Here is a 21,968-nt window from a genome sequence, read left to right as displayed (position 1 = left end):
TGGACTACTGCATCCAATTTTGGTTGCCACGATGTAAAAAAGATGTTGAGACTCTAGAAAGAGTGCAGAGAAGAGCAACAAAAATGATTAGGGAACTGGAGGCTAAAACATATGAAGAACAGTTGCAGGAACTGGGTATGTCTCGTTTAATGAAAAGAAGGACTAGGGGAGACATGATAGCAGTGTTCCAATATCTCAGGGGCTGCCACAAAGAAGAGGGAGTCAAGCTATTCTCCAACCCTGAGGGTTGGACAAGAAGCAATGGGTGGAAACTAATCAAGGAGAGAAACAACCTAGAACTAAGGAGAAATTTCCTGACAGTTAGAACAATTAATCAGTGGAACAACTTGCCTCCAGAAGTTGTGAATTCTCCAACACTGGAAGTTTTTAAGAAGATGTTGGATAACCATTTGTCTGAAGTGGTGTAGGGTTTCCTGCCTAAGCAGGGGAATGGACTAGAAGACCTCCACGGTCCCTTCCAGTTCATTCATTCTAAATAAATATAGCAAGGATCAACAATGTTGGGAGTTTTCAATAAACATCTGGGTGAATTCAAGTTCCTCATTCCTTTCTAACCAACAGAAGGCTTCCATAAAGAAATGGAGGACTGTTGTCCTAGAAGGGATCATAACGGACCATCTTGGAAACCTAATAAACTGGGTCAGGTCTTAAAAACTACAGACGAGCTAGAAATTTAGTCAAAGGGGACATATGCCATGACAAATGTGGGATTCAGAGAGATTGGCTTTGAGAGTCTCAGGACAAAGCATAGGAATTAATAGCTTAATCTACATGGAGGGAAGGAACTTCACGAAGACGTTTCGTTGCTTAGTTTATAGATATTAAAATGACTAAAACCACACTAGCGACAGCAATTTGTACCAAAGAAAAGATATTACGAGGCATGCCTGAATATTATTTTAATTAATCGTTCTATCTTGGAGGATAGAATGTTTTAGGACTGAATTCCAAAGCTCTAAATTAGCCACTTCATAGAAAAATTGGATCAAGGTCAAATTGGAAAGGAAATGACTTGAGTATCAAATAGGCATTGGAGCAATTTCCTGACGTATAAATCAAAAGAAAAAAAAATGCCCAGGTATTTCTAGAAGAGCATGTTATTTTTATGTCTAGCTTTTTTTCTGAGATTCTGTCTTTGCTGCTTTTTTTTTTTTCCCCCTCAGGAACAAAATGGATTCTTGAGCTAAGATTTCAGGATAATGACCAACAACAACAACAACAAAAATATGAACAGAGAACCAATATGCCCGAACCCCTTTATAATATAAGTAATCCATTTAAAATAAAATATAATAAACCAAGGCATGTAAACTTCAGAACATACCTGGAGGTGTCATCTGTTTTCAATAATTTAGCCATGCACTATCTAAACACAACCAAAAACGTAGAGAATTACAAAGATCAAAAGGACAATACACCATGCATTTACTTACCCAAGTGATGGACCCCAAAAACTGTTGGAATAACTTGGGGAGCTTCAGTGTCTGGGGAGATAAAAGCAGAATAACAGTGTTGTAGTTGAATCAGAATGGCATCTGTTTAGAACACGCTCTTCTGCTGCTTTGCTGGCGCCGTCGTCATGCTGTCCCAAAAATTCCATATCGCCTAATTAATTATTACTGTAATAATTACATTAAATGGAAACAAACTTCAGCTAGGAAAAAAAAAACCATTGCTTTGGTGCAGGAAAACACACACACACACACACACACACACACACTGGAGATCCTCACCCAACAAACTTTATGCCGGATGGAGCGATGAGGTTCACCCGAACAGCAGGATTGACAATTCCTCACCTCCTTATTTTGGCAGGGTTTCCCTGCTCCCATCTTCTTTCTTCACCGAAGCCTCAACCTGACCTCAGAAGAAGCATCCCTGGCTTTGGATTCCACAGCTGGATGGAACATTTCGGTCCTGAACCCACCTGAATTGACACAGCAACTCTTGCCTATCAACAGCGTTCTCTCTTGCAATCCAACTGGCCTTGTATCAGTTGCTAGGCAACCGAAGATGGCATATTCGATGAACGAAAGAGGCATTAACATCTCAATCCTTCTTTTTTTTTTTAACCTTACATTTAGAAGCATGATGGTCTATCTACCTGTCCTAAATGACCTGATTTGTACTGAATCCAATATCTATATATACACCATACATTTAAGGCAGGATGTTCTGAAAGAGAAAGCAGAGATTCACACATGCTGCGTGCATATCTTCTCCCAGAGCAGCTGGGGTGAAACTGATGCTATCCCAAATGTGTTGCTCTAATTCTCATCATGTTCATTCTGTTGGCTGGAAATCATGGGAGCTGCGGTCCAACACATCTGGAGAGAAACTAGGTTTGGAGACCTTTGCTATTGAGGTGAGTGAAGCAAAGACGTTTTGAATCCAATAAGAAGGGAATGTGAAATTTGTGTCCTCCAGCTGTTGCCAAGCTGCACTTTGAAATCTTGACAAGTTCCCATTATGATACAGGCTGCTGGGAAAGAAATCACATTTACTTTTCTCCCTGCACCTCAAGTGGTTATTTTATTTTATTTCATTTCATTTCATTTCTTTATTTTATTATTTGCCATGTGTCATCTTTTTTTCTGGGAGCTTAAACCATTGTACATTATGGGAGAAGAACACAGAATAATAGGATTGGAAGGGAACTTGGAGGTCATCTAGTTCAGCCCCTCTTCATGCAGGAGACTCTATGCCAGTGTTGGCGAACCTTTTTGGCACCGTGCCGAAACGGGAGTGTGCGGGTTTGTGCGGGAAGCACTGGAAACCGGAGGAGCAGCTCCCCGGTGCGCATGTGTGGGAGCACTGGAAACCGGAAGAGCGGTTCCCTAGTGTGCATGCACGCACCGGGAAGCTGAGCTTCCAGTTTCCAGTGTGCACATGTGCACCGGTCACCTGGTTTTCCAGTTTCTGGCACTCCTGCGCACACAAAGACCAGCTGGCTGGCGCGCATGTGTGCGCCAGAACCCGGAAGAGCAATGGGCGATGGCTGGTGTATATGCCGGAGAGATGGCTCTGCACGCCACTTCCGGCATGCATGCCATAGGTTTGCCATCACAGCTCTATGCCATTTCTGACAAATGGCTGCCCAGTCTCTTCTTGAAAACTTCCAGAGATGGGGCACCCAAAATTTCTGGAAATAAACCATTCCATGCTTAATGTTTTCACAGCCAGGAATTTTTTTCCTTAGTTTTAGGTTGGATCTCTCTTTAATGATCTTCCCACCTATTATTTTTTTATCTTAGCCTCAGGTGCTTTGGAGAATAGATCGACCCTCTCTTTTCTGTGACAGCCTTTTCTTCCTTAGATTAGACATACCTAGTTCCTTCAATCCTTCAACATATGGTTGACAGAACAGGTTTCCTCCATTTTATCTTTTTAAGAGGATTGTGATAAAGACTGGGGTTTAAAAATAGGGGCACCCACTGGGTTTTATAGTCTAGTGTGCTCTGGAACCCTAATTATTACACCATTTGGACTCTGAAGTTCTTAACACCAATATAGCCTCTAAAATAATGTTGATTTCATTCTTTCTTTCAAAACTGAGCCACCTCTGAGTCACATCAGGGCTGAAATCCAGCAGGTTCTGACAGGTTCTGGAGAACCGGTAGCGGAAATTTTGGGTAGTTCGGAGAACCGGCAAATGCCACCTCTGGCTGGCCCCAGAATGGGGTGGGAATGGAGATTTTGCAGTATCCTTCTCCCAGGAGTGGGGAGGGAATGGGGATTTTGCAGTATCCTTCCCTTGGAGTGAGGAGGGAATGGAGATTTTGCAGTGTCCTTCCCCTGGAGTGGGGAGGGAATGGAGATTTTGCAGTATCTTCCCCACACCACGCCCACCAAGCTACGCCCACAGAACCGGTAGTAAAAAAAGTGGATTTCACCACTGAGTCACATCCTTTCCTTTCTTCTTGTTGCATCCCACCTTCAGAGCAGAAAGCTTTACTGGCAGACATCCTGGCTATTTTCACTTAATATTGGTTGGCATTACACAGGACCTCTATTGCAAACCTGGTCCACACTGGGGAAATAGTAAAAGGATGGAATGTGAGTGCTCCAGAGATGACCTTGGAGAAGCTATGCTGGAACAATTACACAAACATTAAGTCCAGGAATAAAGAAAACATTAGAAAGAAACTCAATCTTTCTAGTTCTTTCTTAGCTCCCTGAGGTATAAGAAAGAGGGAAGAGAAAACACAAGTCAGGTTTTCAAGATTCTGTTAATACAGCCTCTATAAATAAAGGGTAGTTCTAGTATTTTTTAAGAAGTCTATTTCCTGATCTGGCCTACCTTGGAGGCTGACAGAGAAAAATCAACCATAGAGTCTATGGAAATTCTCAGTCACCCAGGTCATTGTTGTCCCAAAGGTATTTTTTCAAAAGGAACCTGAACTTTCTTGTTTTTGCATTGAAGACATTTCACTTCTCATCTAAGAAGCTTCTTCAGTTCTTCTAAAGGTAAAGGTAAAGGTTCCCCTTGCACATATGGGCTAGTCCAGAGGTGGGTTACAGCAGGTTCTGACCAGTTCTGTAGAACTGGTAGTAGAAATTTTGAGTAGTTCGGAGAACCGGTAGTAAAAATTCTGACTGGCCCTGCCACCATCTATTCTCTGCCTCCCAAGTCCCAGCTGATCGGGAGGGAATGGGGATTTTGCAGTAACCTTTCCCTGGAGTGGGGTGGGAATGGAGATTTTACAGTATCTTTCCCCTGCCACGCCCACAAAGCCACACCCACAAAGACATGCCACGCCCACAAAGCCACACCCACAGAACCGGTAGTAAAAAATTTTGAAACCCACCACTGGGCTAGTCATTCCTGACTCTAGGGGGTGGTGCTCATCTCCATTTCAAAGCCGAAGAGCCAGCGCTGTCCGAAGACATCTCCGTGGTCATGTAGCCGGCATGACTAAACATCAAAGGTGCACAGAACGCTGTCACCTTCCCACCAAAGGTGGTCCCTATTTTTCTCCTTGCATTTTTTATGTGCTTTCGAACTGCTAGGTTGGCAGAAGCTGGGACAAGTCACGGGAGCTCACCCCGTTATGCGGCACTAGGGATTCGAACCGCTGAACTGCCGACCTTTCGATCGACAAGCTCAGTGTCTTAGCCACCAAGCCACCGTATCCCTTCTTCTACACAACTTCTACAGAACTTTTTCAAAAGCCTTTTTAATGGAATAGTTCACCTCCTGAGATCAAACAATCCCCTCATCCTATTGTGTTCTAGAAGAATAGGATCTCCCGCTTGAGCAGGGGGCTGGACTAAAAAACCTCAAAGGTCCCTTCCAACTCTATTCTGATTCTGAATTGTCAAAATGTAGCTTTTAAAACCAACCAGCCAACCAGCACTAGCAGGGGATATGTCTGGGGAATTCTGGGAGTTGAAGTCCACAAGTCTTAAAGTTGCCATGTTTAGAGACTCCTGATATAAGGTAAAAATCCAGTCCCAAATTCTGTTTGGTGTTCTTGGTCTTTTCAATAATACCCATTGTTTTTATTATTTTTATTATTTAATTTTATTTTTTATTATTGTATTTTTGTTATTGTGGTAATTTAGTTTTCCAATTTTTACGGCTGCTTGACCCTGTAGCAATTCAGGGCAGCATACATTCTTAAAAACACTTGGGACTATACAAAACAGGGCTAAGAGTGCTAGTGTAGCTTCTGTCATACTTTTTGACTGCTGTCCCTGTTTTTATCCAGGCTGTCATCTTTTGCTGCTTTGCAGTTGTTTTTAATTGTATTTAATTGTATAGTGGATGTTGCCATTGCCCAGAGATTTCTGGAGTAGAGCTAAAATAAGTCTAATAAGCAAACAAAAAAAAAAAATTCTTTTAGCATAACACATTCCTCTGTACCACCAGCACCATATCTTAACTCAGGGTTGGATGTTTTAAGGGCCAGGTTTTAAGGGCCCATTTAAATAAGAATGGGGGAGTGCAACAGCTGAGTTTGTCAGCTGGGAAGCTGACAGCCCAGGTTCAAAACCCAAATTCTGCACAATGGGGTGATCTCCTGTTACTTGCCCCAGCTTTGGCTCACCTAGCAGTTCGAAAGCATGAAAAAGTGAGTAGATAAATAGGTATCACTTCGGTATTAAGCTAACAGCATTCTGTGTGCCTCAGCATATAGCCAGGGGTGGGATTGAAAAATTTTAGCAACCGGTTCTCTGCCTGGTTGCTGGGTGGGCATGGCCATGGGGGTGTGGCCTACTCAGCCTCCTGCACCATGGCGGGGGGGCATTTTGGCCCCCCTAGCTCCAGAGGCTATCCTCGAGCCTCCGGGAGGGCGAAAACGGCCTCCCCCGGGCTCTGGAGGCCCTCCAGAGGCCGGACACAGGCACTTTTCCAGACTTCCGGAACTTTTGGGAGGCCTGTTTTTCCCCCTCCCAGAGCCTCCGCACGGCCCCTGCACTTACCTAGCATCCAAAACGGGCTGCGTGGAGATTCCTGGAAGGGAGGGGTAGGGTGGGCGGGGTCAGCCAGTCCTTGCAACTACCGGTTCGGCGAACCAGATGTAAAGTTAGCATCTGGTTCGCCTAAACCAGTCCGAACCGGCTGAATCCCACCCCTGCATATAGCCATACTGTGCATATCATTGTGTAAGCATCTTCAGACAATGCTGGCTCCCTCGGCCAAGAAACAGAGATGAGCATCGACCTTAGAATCCGACACAACTGGATAGGGGAAACCTTTACCTTTGACCTTTTAAATAAAGATGAGAAATAGCCACATTTCCTGGGGTGGGGGGGAGGTGTTATTCCATTTGGCAGGAGCTGCCATAAAAATATCTGCTTCCAGGACCTTGGGCAGAAGGAATGATTCTGAAGGACAGGAAGAAGAACTGCTACCAAAACAAATCAGATAAAAGAAACCCAAGTCCCGAGTAGAACTGTAAGCTGAGAAATCCTTTCAGGCAAGAACCTCCCGTGTTGGTAAAGGAAGAGAGAGAGAAATTGCATCGTAAGATTTAGGGTGTTGAACAGAGAAATATTGTAGCTTTTTAAATATAAGGTTGTTTACACTTGATTTGCTAGATGAAATTAAGAGAAGAACATTTTATGACTTGGGTTTTTTTGGTATGGTGACTGTTAGTCTTTTAAGATACTTTATAGAGGAGGATTATTTATTTAAACTTTGGGGAAAGTTGTTGTGTTGTTAATACCTCTGTGCTGAAAGAAAGTCGAGGGTCATTTTTGTTATGTTTGTTCGATATATGCATTTTTTCATCACTTTATTTTTGTTATTACCTTTCCCTTTTTTCTTTAGGTTAGTTTGTATTTTAATAATTGGTGTGAAAGAGAAAGAGAAAGAGAAAGAGAAAGAGAGAGAGAGAGAAAGAGAAAGAAAGGGAGGGAGGGAAGGAAGGAAGGAAGGAAGGAGGGAGGGAGGGAAGAAAGGAAGGAGGGAGGGTGGGAAGAAAAGAAGGAGGGAAGGAAGGAAGGAGGGAGGGAGGGAGGGAAGGAAGTAAGGAGGGAGAGAGGGAAGGAAGGAAGGAGGGAAGGAAGGAAGGAAGGAAGTGGAGGGAGGGAAGTAAGGAGGGAGGGAGAGAGGGAGGGAGGGAAGAAAGGAAGGAGGGAAGGAAGGAAGAAAGGAAGGAGGGAGGGAGGAAAGGAAGTAAGGAGGGAGGGAGAGAAGGAAGGAAGGAGGGAGGGAGGGAAGAAAGGAAGGAGGGAGGGAAGGAAGCAGGGAGGGAGGGAAGGAAGGAGGGAGGGAGGGAAGGAAGGAAGGAGGGAGGGAGGGAAGAAAGGAAGGAGGGAGGGAGAGAAGGAAGGAAGGAGGGAGGGAGGGAAGAAAGGAAGGAGGGAGGGAAGGAAGCAGGGAGGGAGGGAAGGAAGGAGGGAGGGAGGGAAGGAAGGAAGGAGGGAGGGAGGGAAGAAAGGAGGGAGGGAAGTAAGTAAGGAGGGAGGGAGGGAAGAAAGGAAGGAGGGAGGGAGGGAAGAAAAGAAGGAGGGAAGGAAGGAGGGAGGGAGGGAAGGAAGGAAGTAAGGAGGGAGGGAGGGAAGAAAGGAAGGAGGGAGGGAGGGAAGAAAAGAAGGAGGGAAGGAAGGAGGGAGGGAGGGAGGGAGGGAAGGAAGGAAGGAGGGAGGGAGGGAAGAAAAGGAGGGAAGGAAGGAAGGAAGGAAGGAGGGAGGGAGGGAGGGAAGGAGGGATGGGAGGGAGGGAGGGAGGGAGGGAGGGAAGGAAGGAAGGAAGGAAGGAAGGAAGGAAGGAAGGAAGGAAGGAAGGAAGGAAGGAAGGAAGGAAGGAAGGAAGGAATTCATTTTCAACATTTCCTGAATAAAATCAGTTTGATTTCAACCAGGGGACTGTTCCATAGAATATGTCTTGCCCATAACAAGAAAGACCTTTTAGCTCTTGTCCTCCCACTCAGTTCCTGGGAGAAACCTGTTTCTCCAAAGATTACCCCCAAGATTGTTCAGTAAATCCACTTATAACATTTTACATCTCTCCAATAATAAATCTACTTTTGCGAGGGCGGGAGGGGTTGTCTCTTCTTCAGCTGGGCAGTGCAGACAAATCTTTTGTTTTCAGACCCAAATTATTCTTGCTTCAAAAATATCTTTGTACAGCTAGTCCTTGACATACAACCCTTCATTTAGTGACCCTTTGAAGTTACAATGGCATTCAAAAAAGGGACTTACGACCGTTTTTCACACTTACGACACATGCAACATCCCCCTGGTTGTATTTATGACGGTTGCAGTGCCTCAGGGTCATGTGATCTCCTTTTGCTACCGTCTGACAAGCAAGCCAATGGGGAAGCCGGATACATTCAACCACCGTGTTACTTAACAATTGCAGTGATTTACCTCACAACTGTGGCAAGAAAGGTCATAAAATGGGGCAAGGTTCACTTCAGACCCCTCGCACCCTGGACATATATTGTTTCAACTCCTACCCTCAAAACGACACTATAGAGCACTGCACAGCAGAACAACTAGACACAGGAACAGTTTTTTCCCGAACGCCATCACTCGGCTAAACAAATAATCCCCTCAACACTCTCAAACTATTCACTAAGTCTGCACTACCATTAATCTTCTCATCAGTTCCACCACCCATCTCCTTCCACTTATGACTGTATGACGGTAACTTGTTGCTGGTAATCTTAAGATTTATATTGATTGTTTCCTAGTATGATTTGATTGCTTCTTTGTACCCTATGACTATCATTAGTGTTGTACCCAGGGGGGAAATCCAGCAGGTTCTGACAGGTTCTGTAGAACCAGTAGCGGAAATTTGGAGTAGTTCGGAGAATCAGCTAATACCACCTCTGCTTGGCCCCAGAGTGGGGTGGGAATGGGGATTTTGCAGTATTCTTCTACTGGAGTGGGGTGGGAATGGGGATTTTGCAGAATCCTTCCCCTGCCACGTCCACCAAGCCACACCCACCAAGCCACACCACGCCCACAGAAACGGTAGTAAAAATAATTCGAATGTCACCACTGATTGTACCTTATGATTCTTAAAGAATGTGTCTTTTCTTTTTATGTACACTGAGAGCATATGCACCAAAGACCAATTCCTTGTGTGTCCAATCACACTTGGCCAATAAAGAATAAAGAATTCTAAAGAATAAAGAAGAATTAACAACTTAGCAACACAAATTTTGGACTCAGTTGTGGTCCTAAGTCAAGGACTACCTCCACCTGGCGTTTAATTGTTTACTCAATCATTTTATTGATTATACAGTCAATCTGAAGAACCATGTAGTTGGAATGCACCAAAATCAGGACTATTAATAAAAAAAAAAGTGTTTCTTCAGAAGATGAAAAAATTCGTTTTCTCCTTCATGCCTTACCTGGAGCTGAGGGTAAGAAATCGGGAGGAAAAAAACCGGGGTGGAGGGGAAATATCACATTCTTGAACTACACATACCTTTTAGAGCGTTGACAACATGAAGAATTGCATCATGGGTCAGCCAGTTGAAATCGTCTAAATTCCAGCTTTCATGCAAATCCATCATTCTTGGTAAGGTCAAGGCCTGGTTGCTGTACATGTAATACTTTACACGAGGGCAGGAACAGCTAGCAACACCTTGGAAAGAAAGCAGTGTAAGATAAGATGAATCCCAACGCTATCGGTATTTCAGAATGTGAGGAAACAGTTAGTTGCTACAAAGGCTACTCCCATTATATGAAACAAGACACCCATTCGGACAATGAGTTTGTTTAACGACTGTGGCGCTTGCTTAATGAACCCAGTGTTCGCTTAAATGTTGTAAAACGGGTCTGTCACGTGAGGACTTGCTTAACAACCAACATAGTTTACAAGCATAATTCTGGGCTCAATTACTGCCATAAGTCAAGGACTACCTGTATTAGACACAAGAACAGTTTTTTCCCCGAACACCATCACTCTTCTAAACAAATAATTCCCTCAACCCTGTCAAACTATTCACTAAGGCTGCGTTACTATTACTATTAGTCTTCTCACCATTCCTATCACCCATCTCCTCCCACTTATGACTGCATGACTATAGCTTTGTTGCTCGTATCCTTACAATTTATATTGATATTGTTTCCTGATTGCTTATTTGTACCCTATGACTATCATTAAGCATTGTACCTTATGATTCTTGATCAATGTATCTTGTCTTTTTATGTACACTAAGAGCATACGTACCAAAGACAAATTCCTTCTGTGTCCAATCACACTTGGCCAATAAAGAATTCTATTCTATTCTATTCTATTCTATTCTATTCTATTCTATTCTATTCTATTCTATTCTATTCTATTCTATTCTATTCCATTCCATTCCATTCCATTCCATTCCATTCCATTCCATTTTCTCTTCTCTTCTCTTCTCTTCTCTTCTCTTCTCTTCTCTTCTCTTCTCTTCTCTTCTCCTCTCCTCTCCTCTCCTCTCCTCTCCTCTCCTCTCTTCTCTTCTCTTCTCTTCTCTTCTATATTATAGTGATTCAAGTTTATTCTCCTTCCATAAATGCAGAGGAAACAGCGGTCAGATATTTCTCTAATGATTTTCAACACCTTGTTAACATAATACCCAAGAAAAGATGTTCCAGTAACTACAAAAGACTAGAATACTAAACTTGGAAGTAAAATAGCATCTGTAAAATGGGGGAAAAAATGTTTTCAATGTACAAACTGAAGCAGGAGCCAGATTAATAGTGTTACGCCAAACATACTCATAAACAAACACTGTGTTCCAAGAATACATATTGAATATCACCACATGAACAACACTGAAACCAAATTGACTATATATCTTCAAGCAAAGGTGGGGAAGTTTTATTTCATGAGCCAAAACAAGACCTGGTGCAGACACCGCTCCTATCATAATCATAAACGCTTTGCAAAATTACAACTGTAACTAAAGGAAACAAATGCAATCATCAAACCAACAAGGTACAGCCTCGGCAATGTGCCATATGATTAAATACTGAGGAATAGGTTTAATGGATTGGATTTGATCCATAAACTGCCTGGAGACTTCTGGAGCAAAATGTATGATATCATTAAAGGTGAAGCAAACAAATACATCAGGTGTGAAATCCAAAATTTTTCCCTACCGGTTCTGTGGGCATGGCTTGGTGGGCGTGGCAGGGGAAGGATACTGCAAAATCTCCATTCCCACCCCACTCCAGGGGAAGGATACTGCGAAATCTCCATTCCCACCCCTCCTGGGGAAAGGATATTGCAAAATCTCCATTCCCATCCCACTCCAGGGGAAGGATACTGCAAAATCTCCATTCCCTCCCCACTCTGGGGCTAGTGAGAGGTGGTATTTGCCGGTTCTCCGAACTACTCAAAATTTCCACTACTGGTTCTCCAGAACCTGTTAGAACCTGCTGGATTTCATCCCTGAAATACATTCTAAAAGGCAAAAAGCACAAAATGTCTATACTAATGATGGCTAACCTTTTCTGGACCGAGTGTCCAAAATGCGCGTGTGCCCGAACCCCCAAAATGCAATGAGCGTGTGGGCCCCTGCATGCATCCTGCCCCCTGCGCATAAAGCACCCTGCATACAACCTGCAACCTGTGCATACACACGCAGGTCCCCATGCATCCATGCACGCACCCCACCCGCATCCCACCCTAAGCGCCCCAGCCCCCGCATGCACGGCAGAGATCTGACGACCAGCTAGCTACCGGGAGGCACACGTGTATGCGCGGTAGAGCTGAGCTGGGGTGACAGCTTGCGTGCCCACAGAGAGGGCGCTGTGTGCCACCTGTGGCACGCGTGCCATAGGTTCGCCATCTCGGGTATATACTAACATGGTAAGCAATAGGCAAGAGAGCATGTTGCCCAACTAAATGATATCTAAATAAGCAATGTGAAGAAATTGAGGATAGGAATTGAACTGGAAGGACAAGAGATTTATTTAAGAAAATCAAGGGAACGTTTTAGGCAAAGATGGGCAAAATCAAGGAGAAAAAACAACTAAGACCAAGGATGATGTGAAGAAGAGATGGCACATGTACATGGAAGAACTGTATAAAAATATCTAAATTAATTTTATGAATGCATAAAAGATCTCAGTTCTATCAATTTTATAGATGTCGATTTGATCGCAGAACTAAATTCAAAGAGATTCAGTAAGATGAAATTAAATGGGCCCGCCTAGACAATATTGCTAACAAACCTGCAGGAATGGATGAAATATTATCTGAATTGTTTAAAGCATAACTTTAACTTTATGAAGTTAAAATGGTATTTGAGTTTTGAAAGCAGGTATGGGAAACAACCTGGGGGATGGACAGTTAAATGAAGGTAAAATATGAATTTATATTCCAATATTTAAAAAGTGCATTGCTAAAAATTTTCTATCTAAATATTTACACTTATCTCACATGCTAGTATGATAATGCTCAAGATTTTGCAATCCAGCTACATTAGATGTAGAAACTGAATTTGGCAAAGACTTCCTTTGTTAAGATAAAGGGAGTTCCAAAAATACAATATTGCAGGATCCAGTCTGGGTCAGTCACTGGGACTCAGTCTTTTGAGCTTCCGGACATATGCTGGAGCCAGAACCAAAGCACCCCAGAATGTGTGCTTTGGGCTATTGTAGTATATATGTGGTGCCTGGTTGGGTGTGGCTTTTTATTGGTTGATTGGGGTATTGGTGGCTGGCTAGTAAGTTGTTGGTTATTGTTTCCTTGTGCTGCCAAGTCTTCAGCTCCCAAGTACCAGATAAGCTGGTGGTAAATCAGTCAACAAGTAAATTCCTGTTGATTGACAAGTGGCCTGTTTCCCAGGCTTCAATCATTTCCCTGGCTTTCTTTGTACCTGCTCGGCCAACAATCTTAGTAGCTGCAAAATTGAACGTATGTCCTTGCTCATTGCAATGTGAGACTACCAATGGGTTCGGGTCTCCTCGTCAGACTGCTCGCTTGTATTCTTGCAATTTGATGGTTAGCTTCCTCCCTGTCTGTCCTACATAGTCACAGGAGCAATCTGACCCACAGGGGATCTGGTAGATTATATTAGAAGTACTGTATTTTTTGGACTATAAGAGGCACCGGAGTATAAGACACACCTACCTTTTTGGGGGAGGAAAACAAGAAAAAAGTTTGCCATTTGCCACAGCCCGTTCACTGTCTCTGTGGCCCATTCAACGCTTCCGCAGCTCATTTTCCACCATCATTTTCCACTGCCTGTTTGCCGCGGCCCATTCGCAGCTGCTGCGGCCCATTCAGTGCAGCTCCTTCGCCGTGGTCCGTTTGCCACCAGCGCGGCCCACTCAGTGGGGCCCATTCGCTGGCGCTGATCACCATGCCTTTAACCGGCCGAAAATGTGACACGCAGAGGCCAAAAACAGCCGAAGGGTGGAGGCCGGCAGGTGGGTGGGGCTTTGGCAACATTTGGTGTAGAAGATGCACCACAATTTTCACCCACTTTTAGGGGGGGAAGTGCGTCTTATACTCCGAAAAGTACGGTATCTCCCACCTCCAATGCATGATTTGTCCTCATATGGTAGTCTCTGGGCTACCATACGAGGACAAAAGAACACATATGTATTTCGCTTTTTGATTATATTAAATTCACTGTGGTACACAATACAAATAACTGTGGATAACCTCCCATAGTGTGGGGGAAAGTTGTTGAGAATACCTTGGGCTACAACTCAATATTAAATGAAATAAAACCATGTTTCCCATTAGAAGTGATTTGCTTGTTTGTTTGTTTGATTGATTGATTGATTGATTGATTGATTGATTGTCAACTAGCCATCTTTCCTTTTCTCAGCGGCCACATAGCATGGGGGGGAAGAGGAGGAAGAGATCTGTCAGACCAGACAATAACAACGCACCTTGACTGTCAGATAATTATCTAAAACAGTGCCACTGAACCACACTGTCTATACTGGAAGGATGGTTTTTTTGTTTATACTTTCCCTCCATTTTGTCTAAGGGACTGAAGGGGGAGTAGCTTAGCCACTCTATAAATATGACCCCTTTTAGCCACAGACACTTTGGTAGACACAGAGGAGACACACAGGAGAAAAGAGAGAAGAAGGGATTATGCTCTAGGCATATTTACCTCAAAAATAAATAAAGACCAAGATATAATGTTCTGTGATTTAAAATGTAAATAGTTTATTGATTTTAAATAAATAAAGTTTTTCTTGATAAAAGAAATCTGGCTTAATTGTAGCTGCTGGGACATTCCAAGATCTTATTGACCTCTACAAACCTAAACTAAAAACTTTTCTAACATTGACATTGACTAGTTATTGTCATCAAGGTGTCTTAGCAACCACATAGGTAGATTTTTCACTATAATGATCTGTCCCTGACTTGTTCTTTCAGATCTTGCAACGTTTCACGCATCCGCAGTGTAATTTCAGTCCATTCATCCTGCTGCTGGTCAATGAAGCAAATACCTAAACATTCTGGACACATAGAAGAGTAATTGAGGAAGACCTCAAAGCTTGAGGGGGAGGGTGTGGAAAAATCAAAGAAGAAAAAAAAAGAAGCCGACTGAAGCCAACAGCTAGATGCTTAGAAAGCAAAGCAAATAGATCAGGGGTGTCAAACTCGATTTCATTGAGAGCCGCATCAGCGTTGTGTTTGACCTTGGTGGAGGGGCAGAGGGCATGGCCAGGGGGGGCATGGCCAGATTGATGTCACTCCTGTCGGGGGTGCGTGTGTGGGCCCGAACACTCTGTCAGCGAAAATGGGCTCCCGAGTTCCGTTTTTGGCTGCCACAGCCTCCTGCTACCCTCTGCCAGTGAAAAGGGAGCTCGGGAGCCCGTTTTCTCTGCCGGAAGTACCATGAGCCAGTCCTTTGCTATTTCCAGGACCGCCCCAAGGGCCAGATCTAAGTACCCCATGGGCCAGATCCGGCCACCAAGCCTTGAGTTTGACACTCCTGCACTAGATGTTTAGAAGAATTCAAAAAAGCAATTTCTGACAAGCAATCCCAATGAAATGATGCCTATTATGTTAAGAAGACTCAGAAGCAATGGTGAAATCCGTCCGGATCTATCCGGTTCGCATGAACCGGTAGTGCCAGCATCAGGAGGCTCTGCCCACACACCAAGATGTAATTACATCCTGTTTTTGACCCTCTGTACATGCGCAGAAGAAGCACGCATGCCAGTGGTGAAATCTAATTTTTTTTACTACCAGTTCTGTGGGCGGCTTGGTGGGCGTGGTTTGGTGAGCATGGCAGGGGAAGGATACTGCAAAATCTCCATTCGCACCCCACTCCAGGGGAAGGATACTGCAAAATCCCCATTCTCTCCCCACTCTGGGGCGAGCCAGAGGTGGTATATGCCGGGTCTCTGAACTGCTCAAAATTTCTGCTACCGGTTCTCTGAACTGCTCAAAATTTCCGCTACCAGTTCTGCAGAACCTGTCAGAACCTGCTGGATTTCACCCGATGCATGTGCTACGCATGCACATGCTATGCACGCGCGCTCTCCTGCGTGCTCCCTTTCCCGAACCGGTAGCGAAGGTAAGTGGATTTCACCACTGCTCAGAAGCAACTATTCAACTGCACAAACCAGAAATACAGAGCCTTGGTATGCAGCTTGGCATCACCAGTAACCTTTATCAGACCTCCTCCCTGCTAATCCTGGCATGTGATGGGGCTCTCCAAGCCGGCATAGACAAGTAAAAAGAGACTGAATTTATTGACACATAAAAGGAGAAAGATGATAAAAGGCACATAGGTTCTATAGCACCATCTCCTGGCCCTTGTAGCACTGAGGTGTGTGGGAGACCATTAAAATCAAACTTTCCTCTCTCCCTGTATGGGAAACAGGCCAATCTCCTAAGAGTTGGTCGAGTTTTATTGGAAGGAAAAAAAATGTAAAAAATTATTTTGCAATTTGCATCTCATGCAAAGCATTTATTGATAAAGGAGAAAAGCATGCAGAGTTTTCAAAAGACATCATCTAGGAAAGAGATACGGTACAGTAGAGATAATCCTCGACTTCCAACAGTTCATTTACTGACCATTCAAAGTTACGACAGCACTAAAAAAAAGGATTTATGACAGTTTTTCACACTTACAACTGCGAACCCCAAGGTCGCATGATAAAATTTCAGATGCTTGGTAAACAAATGATAAAAATTCAGATGCTTGGCAACTGACTCATATTTATGATGGTTGCAGTGTCCTAAGGTCATGTGATCCCCTTTTGCGACCTTCCGACGAGCAAACTCAAGGGGGAAACCAGATTCGCTTAACAACCGTGTTACTAACCGAACAATTGCAGTGATTCAGTTAACAATTGTGGCAAGAAAGGTCATAAAAATGGGGCAAAAGCTCACTTAACAAATGTCTCACTTAGCAACATAAATTTGGGGCTTAGTTGTGATCGTAAGTCGAGTGGTGCGGTGGCCTAGAGGTGGAGCTCTCGCCTCACAATCAGGAGGCTGTGCGTTCAATCCTAGGTAGAGGATTGGGCACAATGAGACTGTATCTGCTGAACAAAACTCCGCATTGGCGACAGGAAGGGCATCCGGCCAGTAAACACTCAGCTCAGGGGTGGGTTCTAATTTTTTTTACTACCGGTTCTATGGGCATGGCTTATTTTGTGGGCGTGGCTTGATGGTCATGTGACAATTCTTTAGGATTTAGCAGAGGTACTGGTCTACCAGGCTTTTAACTGCTTGCAGAGCTGTACCAATCTACCCATTTATTTTTGCAGGCACTGATCTACCCATTTATTTTTGCAGGCACTGATCTACTCATGTATTTTTGCAGGCACTGATCTACTCATGTATTTTTGCAGGCACTGGTCTACCCATTTATTTTTGCAGGCATAGGTCTACTCATTTGTTTTCTTTTAACACTGATCAGCTGTAGGGCAGCCCTTTGAAGCCCCGCGGCAAGAGTTTAAACAGTTTTTTCCCTTCTAGCCATCAGCTGGGTCTCAGGAGGCAGCAATAGATTGGGGGTGGGGCCAAATAAAAGGTAAGAATAACGCGGGGGAATGGGTGGCGTGGGGGGGCAGAACCGATTCGGTGACGCCATATCATCACTGCTACCAGCTCGGGAGAACCAGGCCGAACCAGGAGGAACCCACCATTGACTCAGCTCCATTCAGTTGCTTAGACTCCACCCAACAAGGGATTATGTGGTGGTTGAAAGAAGAAGAAGATGAGTTGTGGTTGTAAGTCAAGGACCACCTGTACAAACACTATGAAGTTCTGAGGAGTTCCCTGGATGGTAGAACTGCTATTATTCTAAACATGAGATGATAATATGTAGAGGGGCCGATTTGCATAAGGACTGAGACTATGCAGAGACAGTAGTCATTAGAGGCAACAATTTCAGCTTAAACGCACACCCTGTCAAAATAAAAGCTAATCTCGTGCAATATTTCTAGCTAAGTTTGTTACCTATTCCTTAGGATGAACTGATATCTGAAACGAAAATCTCACTTACTTGCTTTCATGGATGTTGTTTTTTTTAAACAAACAATATTTTTTTTCCTTTTCAATATTATTATTATTATTATTTATTGGTTAATCTTTAGTGAGATTCACAGCCTTTGAGGCTGGTTAATAGCTCAGCAGCTCGAGTCCTAACCAAGGACCTAGGAACTGTTAAGGTATTGTCGGAGGATGTAAGCTGTTCCGAGTAAGGTGGTTTTTTGTAGTGTCAAAATGTTCAAGTCCGGCAAATTTAGAATTTCTAAATAGCGGGGTAGCCCTTTGGGTATTGCTCCGAGGGCTCCAATTACAATCGGGACAACACATGATTTCTTTTTCCACAGTTGCTCAACTTCAATTTGTAAGTCCCGGTACTTTGTGATTTTTTCTTGCTGCTTATCTTCAATTCGTGCATCACCAGGTATTGCAATGTCAATGAACCATACTTTTTTCTTTTCAACTATTGTTATGTCAGGTGTGTTGTGGACCAAGTGCCTGTCAGTCTGAATCCTAAAGTCCCACAAGATCTTGAGTTTCTCATTCTCTAAAACTTTCTCAACCTGATGTTCCCAGTGGTTTTTGCTGTACTCAAATCCAAACTTCTGGCACAATTTCCAATGAATGATTTTAGCAATACGGTCATGGCGTTGTAGGTAGTCAGTTTGTGAAATTTTGCTGCACCCACTGATCAGGTAGTCGACTGTCTCTTCTTTCTCATTGCAGAGGCGGCATTTGCTGTTGGTGGTAACATATTGAATTTTTGCCTTCATACAGTTTGTGGCTAGGGCTTGTTCTTGAGCTGCCAAAATAAAGCTTCCAGTTTCTTTTTTCAGTACTCCTGATCTTAACCAGTTCCAAGTTAGTTTCTGGTCAGCTTTGCCTTCAATACTTTTCAAGTATTGGCCATGCAGAGCTTTGTGTTTCCAATTTTCAGCTCGCTGCTCAATTACTTCTTATATTCTGCTTTTGTTTTAGTTGTCTTTAAAAGGCCTCCTTTATTTACTTCCTTAATCATTGGTTCTTCAATTTTCTGGATGTAATCATTCAAGCTGCGTTTTTCTTCTTCCACAGTCTGCTTTACTGGTAGGAGTCCTCGACCACCCTCTGCTCTTGGTAAATATAATCGGTCAACATCACTTTTAGGGTGCAAGGCATGATTCAATGTCATAAGCTTCCTTGTTTTTCTGTCCAAATTGTCTAACTCCATCTGGGTCCAGTCAATTATTCCTGCAGAGTATCTAATCACAGGTATAGCCCAGGTATTTATGGCTTTTATGGTGTTTCCTCCACTCAATTTGGACATTAATATCTTACGAATTCGCCGAATGTACTTGGCTGAAGTTAATTCCTTGACTTTATTATGCATTAAGTCAGAGGCTTCTAAAATCCCCAAGTACTTGTAGCCTTCTTCTGATTTTACTGCCTTTATCATTTCTTCATTCTCTAGTTCTATTTCATCCTCTTTTATGATCTTGCCTGCTTTGGTTGCTATTGTTGCACATTTGTCAATTCCAAACTGCATACCAATGTCTTGGCTGAATTCTTTTGTGTTTTCAATTAATAAATTCAGTTCAGCTTTTGTTTTACCAAACAGCTTTAAATCATCCATGTACATCAAGTGCGAGATTTTCAGTCCTTTCTTTGCAAGTTCATATCCACAGTTCATCTTCTTCAAAATGATTGTCAGTGGTAGCATTGAGAGTATAAAAAGTAGGGGTGAAAGGGAATCGCCCTGGAAAATGCCTCGTTTATTATTATTGTTGTTGTTGTTATTATTATTATTATTATTATTATTATTATTATTATTATTATTATTTTGACTCTACAAAAAACCACCTTACTCGGAACAACTTACATCCTCCGACGATACCTTAACAGTTCCTAGGTCCTTGGTTAGGACTTGAGCTGCTGAGCTATTAACCAGCCTCAAAGGCTGTGAATCTCACTAATAGATAATAACCAATAATAATAATAGATTATTAGATTAAACCAAGATTAACCAATAAATAATAATAACAACAACAACAACAACAACAACAACAACAACAACAACAACCACACTTGGAATTCTGCTTGCACTTAGACAGGGATTCCTCAAGTTGCAAAAAAAAAAAAGGATTGGATTTATCCAGCTATGAGTATTGCAGACTTACCTGCTGGTAATCATTATTTTATTTGCAAATATCTGTGCAAAGCGTCATCTAAGCAACCAGTCTTGTAGCAAGTATCAGGACCTTGAAGAACAAGTGAGTTTACATATCCAGTATCTATCCTTCTACGTCTTCATCAAGAATGCCAACGCATGGCAAGTTTTCCTGCTTCTTTGCCCCTTTCCCAGCTTGTCCGAGTCTTTCAATATCTGGGGAAAATCTTTGCCATTATCCTCTATATCACAAATGTCTTGTATAAATGTGAGCTCTTGCATTTGAAACATTCTTGGAGGAAGATTTCCTAACCGTCCATCTGCGTGTCCAGGAAAACGGTGGTGCAACAATCTCCTTTTGCCTTTGCAACAACTCTTTGGTGTCAATACAAACAAAGAAATTGCAGTTGTGCAAGCAGAAATGGAGCTCAGCGAGGATTCAAAAGAGACAGAGCTCAGACTGCTGCCTCCTTCCAATCTCTCAGTTGACAGGGTGGCACTTGAAAGCTTAAAAGTGGCACGCCTTACAGTCTTAATTCCTGATCGACAAAGAGATTTCTTAAATAAGGCAGATAATTGTGTCATCTTAGGTCAAGCGCTTGCTAAGAATGGAGCTTCTATGCAAGCCCAAACCAGTAGAACCAGAATGAACAGTCAAGGACCAGCGAGTATTTTTTTTTTTTTAATTTGATTTATATGCCGCCCTTCTCTGGAGACTCAGGGCGGCTTACAATGCATTAAGCAATAGCCTTCATACTTTTGTATATTTATACAAAGTCAGCTTATTGCCCCCACAAACTGGGTCCTCATTTAACCTACCTTAGAAAGGATGGAAGGCTGAGTCAACCTTGAGCCTGGTAAGATTCGAACCTGCAGTAATTGCAGGCAGCTGTGTTAATAACAGGGTGCATTAAACCACTGTACTACCAAGGCTCCATTATTTACGGGTTCCACACGAGATGGAGTAGACCAGCTTCTCTGATCTTTCCACCTTTGCCAATCAAAGTAAGCACCTCTTTGCAGTAAGGTCAGGGACTGTATTGTTCCCAAGAAGGCACTTTGGAGAATTACAAATGGGTGGATGTAATCAGTGGTGGGATTCAAATAATTTAACAACCGGTTCTCTGCCCTAATGACCAGCTGGGTAGGTGTGGTTCGGTGGTCATGTGACTATGTGGACATGGCTAACTCAACATCACTCATGGGTGGGCGCTTCACCTTAGCTGTTACAATGTAATAAGGGTTAACCAGAGAGGCAGTTTCTGTAAGCAGGGCAATAAAGATTAGGCTAGAAACACCACCAGAATGTTCCCGTCCTGCCTTCCTTACAGGATTAGCCCTGTAAAGTGGAAAAAAACAAACTAACATTTCTTCCAACAACGGGTTCTCCCGAATAGGTGCGAACTGGCTGAATCCCACCTGTGGATATAATGATGAACACCATGTTAGTGTGTGGAGCCAGAACACATACATACATGTATTAGTTTTAACTGTTCTGTCATGCTGGACTCTTGGCAACTTTATAGGCAAGGGCTCTCCATGCTACACTGTCAAGCACAACTTCTTTCAGTTTGTTAGATGGTCATCTATGTATCAGCTTTGATGGTATCAAGCCAGCATGTTCTTTCCTTGCCCGTTCTTCTTCTTCCACTAACCATTCCTATCAACTTCTTCAAGATCCATTAAAAATTCCAGCAACATTGACTTCTTCTTCATGATCCACTAACCATTCCTAACAACATTGACTTCTTCTTGATTCACTTACCAGTTGTTCCACTGATTAATTGTTCTAACTGTCAGGAAATTTCTCCTTAGTTCTAGGTTGCTTCTCTCCTTGATTAGTTTCCACTCATTGCTTCTTGTCCTGCCCTCTGGTTCTTTGAAGAATAGTGTGATTCCCTCTTCTTTGTGGCAGCCCCTGAGATATTGGAACAC

At 43.1% G+C, this 21,968-nt stretch overlaps 1 protein-coding gene across 3 annotated transcripts in view; it reads right to left on the bottom strand.

Moving 5' to 3' along the window:
• AMOTL1 (angiomotin like 1) overlaps nt 1-21,968 on the bottom strand; it is a 106,862-nt gene that overhangs the window by 69,093 nt on the left and 15,801 nt on the right. Inside the window, exons 2-3 of one of the 3 annotated variants that reach the window (XM_034408755.3) lie at nt 9,911-10,069; nt 1,455-1,505 (exon numbers count right to left, since the gene is read on the bottom strand). In XM_034408755.3, the coding sequence (XP_034264646.2) occupies nt 1,455-1,505; nt 9,911-10,031 (172 nt within the window). In that variant the 5' untranslated portion in view covers nt 10,032-10,069. Of the gene's footprint in view, nt 1-1,454; nt 1,506-1,754; nt 2,266-9,910; nt 10,070-21,968 lie in introns of those variants that run through there. The other 2 variants (XM_087894616.1, XM_034408767.3) reach the window with 2 other exon arrangements.

The sequence above is a fragment of the Pantherophis guttatus genome, chromosome 5 (assembly GCF_059756535.1).
Source record: "Pantherophis guttatus breed Tessera chromosome 5, ASM5975653v1, whole genome shotgun sequence".
NCBI lineage: Eukaryota > Metazoa > Chordata > Lepidosauria > Squamata > Colubridae > Pantherophis > Pantherophis guttatus.
The sequence above is the reverse complement of the archived record's forward strand: the minus strand, read 5'-3'. Positions and strand labels throughout refer to the sequence as shown.